This window comes from Parasteatoda tepidariorum, chromosome 4, assembly GCF_043381705.1.
Source record: "Parasteatoda tepidariorum isolate YZ-2023 chromosome 4, CAS_Ptep_4.0, whole genome shotgun sequence".
NCBI classification, from domain to species: domain Eukaryota; kingdom Metazoa; phylum Arthropoda; class Arachnida; order Araneae; family Theridiidae; genus Parasteatoda; species Parasteatoda tepidariorum.
This window is the reverse complement of record NC_092207.1, coordinates 16,319,159-16,323,408: the sequence shown is the minus strand read 5'-3', so window position 1 is coordinate 16,323,408 and position 4,250 is coordinate 16,319,159. Positions and strand designations below refer to the sequence as shown.

At 30.8% G+C, this 4,250-nt stretch overlaps 1 protein-coding gene across 1 annotated transcript; it reads left to right on the top strand.

Moving 5' to 3' along the window:
- The first annotated feature begins 807 nt into the window (after positions 1-807).
- LOC139425343 (microtubule-associated protein futsch-like) lies at positions 808-3,460 on the top strand. Its single transcript, XM_071179461.1, has 2 exons — positions 808-1,429; positions 2,609-3,460. The coding sequence occupies exons 1-2, from the start codon at positions 917-919 to the stop codon at positions 3,458-3,460; spliced, it is 1,365 nt and encodes a 454-aa protein (XP_071035562.1). The 5' UTR covers positions 808-916.
- Positions 3,461-4,250: the final 790 nt, after the last annotated feature.

Sequence of the window (4,250 nt, the reverse complement as noted above, 5' to 3'; positions counted from 1 at the left end):
TTTATTTCCTTCTCTGCATATTAAAATATTCATATACAAAGCTACTCGTCTCGAAAGAAGTATACCATCCGTATAGTAAAAATCCTCAAGAATACTGCCTTTTTTACTGATTGGTGATGTTCTGCTTAAATTAGTTCTGCCAACACTAAGTATATTTGAATAGAGAATTTCGGGCATGTAAGTCCGATGGTTTTAGAGCAATAGCATATGGGTATAATGAACTCATAAAATTGAGAAGACTCACTTGAAACATAACATTTCAAGTGAGTAATGTCCTTCATTCACACTTACGCAATGTAGAATCCATCAAAAATATCGCCGAATAAAATTTTTTCGCATCAATTGTAAATGATTTATTTGTATGCGTAGGAGAAAAAGTAATAAAATGTACTATTACTTAATTCAATTTTTGTACTATGAAATAAAATAACAAATAAAATGCACCATTTCAATTGTGGAATCGTACAGTTACGATTAAGAAGGAATTACGGTTTAAAAAGACTTAAGATTCCGAACCTAGCAGCACTTTATCAGTCGTTACATTTAAAAGACGAACCGAAGAAAATGGCTTGTTTTCATTGTGAATATAATATAATGTCTTTACAAAATACTGATTCTGTTAAAATGTTTATAAAAATTTTTAATTCTGGGGTATTGAGAATTTATTGAAAAAAAATCAATTTATTGTAGTTTATCTCATAACAATGGATAGTAACAAATAACTTAGATTTTAAATTTCACCTGGAACAAAGTAATATTATTACTCATAGTTACAATATTGCACCCTTAATAATGAGCAAATCAAAATCAAAACCTCATTGTTTCAAAGAAATAATACTCGATAAAAATTTTCTTCTGACAACATTCAACCATTTACAATACAAACACATTAATTTTAAAAAATTCAAACGAAATTATGTCAAACATTCCTACTACCAAACAGTACGAATTAAAATATATCACATACAAAGCGTTTTCTGTTTTTGATGTACGTCGCTGGGGCACAGTTTCGTCTCGAGTAGCCAGATACGGAAAGCAAACCTCGAGTCGTCTCGTCACGTACGGAAAGCAAACTTCAGGTCGTCTTGTCACCTATGGAAAAGAAACTTCTGGTCGTCTTATCACGTATGGTGGTCATTTGTATAGACAAACTTTGGATTCATTGGGCTCCACAGTGTATCAAAGAGTAAAAGGATTCTGGGTATCCGACAATGACGAACCATGCTCGAGGACTGGCGTTGAAGAAACTTCGACTGGCTGTCGCTGTCTTCTCTGTCGAGCACAGCAATCTGGTCATCAATTAACTGTTGTGCGTGATGTTCATGGAAGATATGAAACAAATTCTGGACCTTCTGGATCTTGGATTTTTGTACCGAATTTGGCAGAATCTGGTGTTGAAACAAGCCACCAAACTGACAGCATGGATAATGTAAGCATTCTTTATTGTTACAAAAACTTTCAAAGCGATTGAGGCAGTATAAATTTAGAAAACACTTATTTTGATTTTTACTAGCATTTTATAAGTTTTTTCTAAAAACTATGCCTTATGTTTAAAAATAAATAGTTAGAACTGGTTATTATGGATTAAACAATTAATTTAGGAATTTCATTTGGTTTGATTCTACAGTTCATGTTATCATTTTATTTTTAACTCGTCTGGTAATATTTTGTCTGTTTCTTCTAGTTCATTAGCGTAATAATTATGCTTAAGTAAAATAAATTTTTTGTTGCAAAACTATTTTGCTATTATGATGAAAAAATTGCAACGCCGGATGTGTTGGAAAATATTGCCAATATTAATATTTATTTTTCAAATATAAGAAATATAAAGAATATATAAGAAAGAGGTTATTTTGTGAGTTTAAATTATTCATTCATTTTGAAAGTTAGTTATCATGCGTACAATTAAAGATTTAAACAATACTATTAGTTATATATTAAAGTTATATACTATATTAATTATAAATACACTAAAAAAGTTTCTTACAAATTTTCCATAACTGGCAAAAATTATTTTATTTCATAACACAATTAAACCTTATTAATGCTTCTTTTTCAATTTAGTTGTCAATTTCGAAAACTGTTATAAGATGTCAGTGAAAAATGCATCGAACAATTATTATAGATTACAGATGAGGCAGTAATAATTTTAGAGATACTAAATGTTAAGATTTACATATCTTATAATTGGGAGAAAAAGTATCTTGAATGTTATAGATTCAAATAACCAAGTCACGAGATAAAAATTCTGAGGAACGCGATTTTGAATTACTGTGTTACTCCAAAAAACGACGCGTAAAAGGTAAATAATTTTACTCGTCGAAAGAAATAAAAATTAATTAATCTTTTCAAGTCAATCCGTATTGCAGAAATTAGGATAAGGCGGAACTTGATTGAATCGCTTCAAATATAGTATTTTTTTAAGGAGAACGGTGTTAAGTTTAAAGAGAAATCTTGACCATCTTATTATTAAATCCAAATTTAAAAAGTTATCAGAAAATGTTAGTTATAGCACGCAGATTTAGAAAAAAGTAATTTCAAAAAATTAAACCAAAAAATGAAGCTTAAATAGAATTTTAATTAATTATGTTTTTTTTTTAAATTTCAGACAGTTGTTTTGAATTCTGAAAGCAGTAACATATATCCTAAAACCATAGAAGGAGCAGGTATAAATGAACAGCTAGCAGTATGTAGCTTGAGTTGCCCTCAATCTGCAGCAAAATGTTCTTCCCCTTCAGCAGCAGAAAGCTTTTCTAGATCAGAAACAGAAAACTTTATTCCAGAGAACACTCTTCGATCAGCGCCAGAAAACTTTTCTAGATCAGGAAGAGAAATCTTTATTCCTGACGGCACTCTTCAGTCAATCCTAAAAAGCTCTTCTAGATCAGAAGCAGAGAAAAATCTTCCAAAGAGCACTCTTCGATCAGAACTAGAAAGCTCTTTTAGATCAGAAGCAGAAAGCTTTCTGCCAGAGGGAACTCTTAGATCAGTACCAGAAACCACAGCTCAGTTAGAAGTGAAAAGCAACATTCAATCCGCAGCTAAATCTCTCAAATCGAAAACGGAGAGCATTCAACAAGCGTCAGCAAAAAATACTCGTAAATCAGAATCAGTAAGAAATCAGGAATCTCAAACGAAAAGAATCAAATCAGAAACGGGAAGTAGTCAACAGACTTCAACCAAAAGAACTTTCCAACAAGAAGTAGGAAGTTGTCCGTTATGTTCAGCAAAAAGAACTCTTGGATCAGACGAAGGAAGCAGTCTGCAATCAGCATCGAAAAGACCTTTCATAGTAGAAGGGGGAGGAAGTCAGCAATCGATCGCAAGGCAGATCACTCGATCAGCAGCGATAGAAACTCTTCAATTCGAAGCAAAAAGCCCATCGAAACGATCGCCTAAACCAACAAAAAGAGCGTCTAAATCTCCATTACTTAAGCCAAGACAAAAAAGAGCAAAATAATACCTTTTCCATGAGTTTTGAAAATAAATATTGTGTTGCCATGCATTGTTTTATGTATTTTTTTTTCAGTTAATGCATTTTAGCTCAGATTTTTCTTTGCCGATCAAAGGAGATTGAATGTAAAACTTTAAATCAATTCTAGTATAAATTAAACTTCAATCGAATTCCACTAACTATATTTCTTCACCCTTCCATTTGAGATTTCAGAAACGCTCATTGCTAAACTAAGTACCAAGACACTGAAGCCTGGTTGGAAACTTCATTTGCTTCAAAAATAATAAAAAAATAATTCAAAAACTCATTACTAATTATAATTGTAGAAACAATGATTTCTCTAAATTGTAGCGTAGAAATTTTTATACCTCTCTTTTCAAATATTTTCTTAAATTTAAAAGTTTATATTTTATACTTAAAAGACAGTTTTTTAAACGTTAGTTAATTTTGTAGTATTTCGAAATTAAAAAAAAATATGTATATGCTACCTTATATAATAGCTGCTTTATATACAAGTTTACTGTTTGATTCGTGGCTTTCAAAATGTGGAGGTGGCCGCAATCTGGGAATTGTGGTCATAATAGTTTAATCAAGAGAATAAAATTTTAACGAAAATCACAAGTGTGAATTCTCGTTTCTCATGAACAATTTCATTTTTTTTTTCATTTTAAAATGTGGAGTTTAATGTTATCTGAAAACTTGTATACCTTCCACTGGAAAAGGTTTTTGATTATTGTTAAGGGAAATGCTAAAAACAAAAAAGCAATTATTAAAAATAATTTTTTTGTGTGGAGTT

Bases quoted from the DNA above. Each gene is read 5' to 3' on its own strand.
- LOC139425343 (XM_071179461.1), top strand. From the start codon at position 917: ATGTCAAACATTCCTACTACCAAACAGTACGAATTAAAATATATCACA. The intron at 1,430-2,608 runs GTAAGCATTCTT...TTTAAATTTCAG, and splicing joins AAACTGACAGCATGGATAAT to ACAGTTGTTTTGAATTCTGA.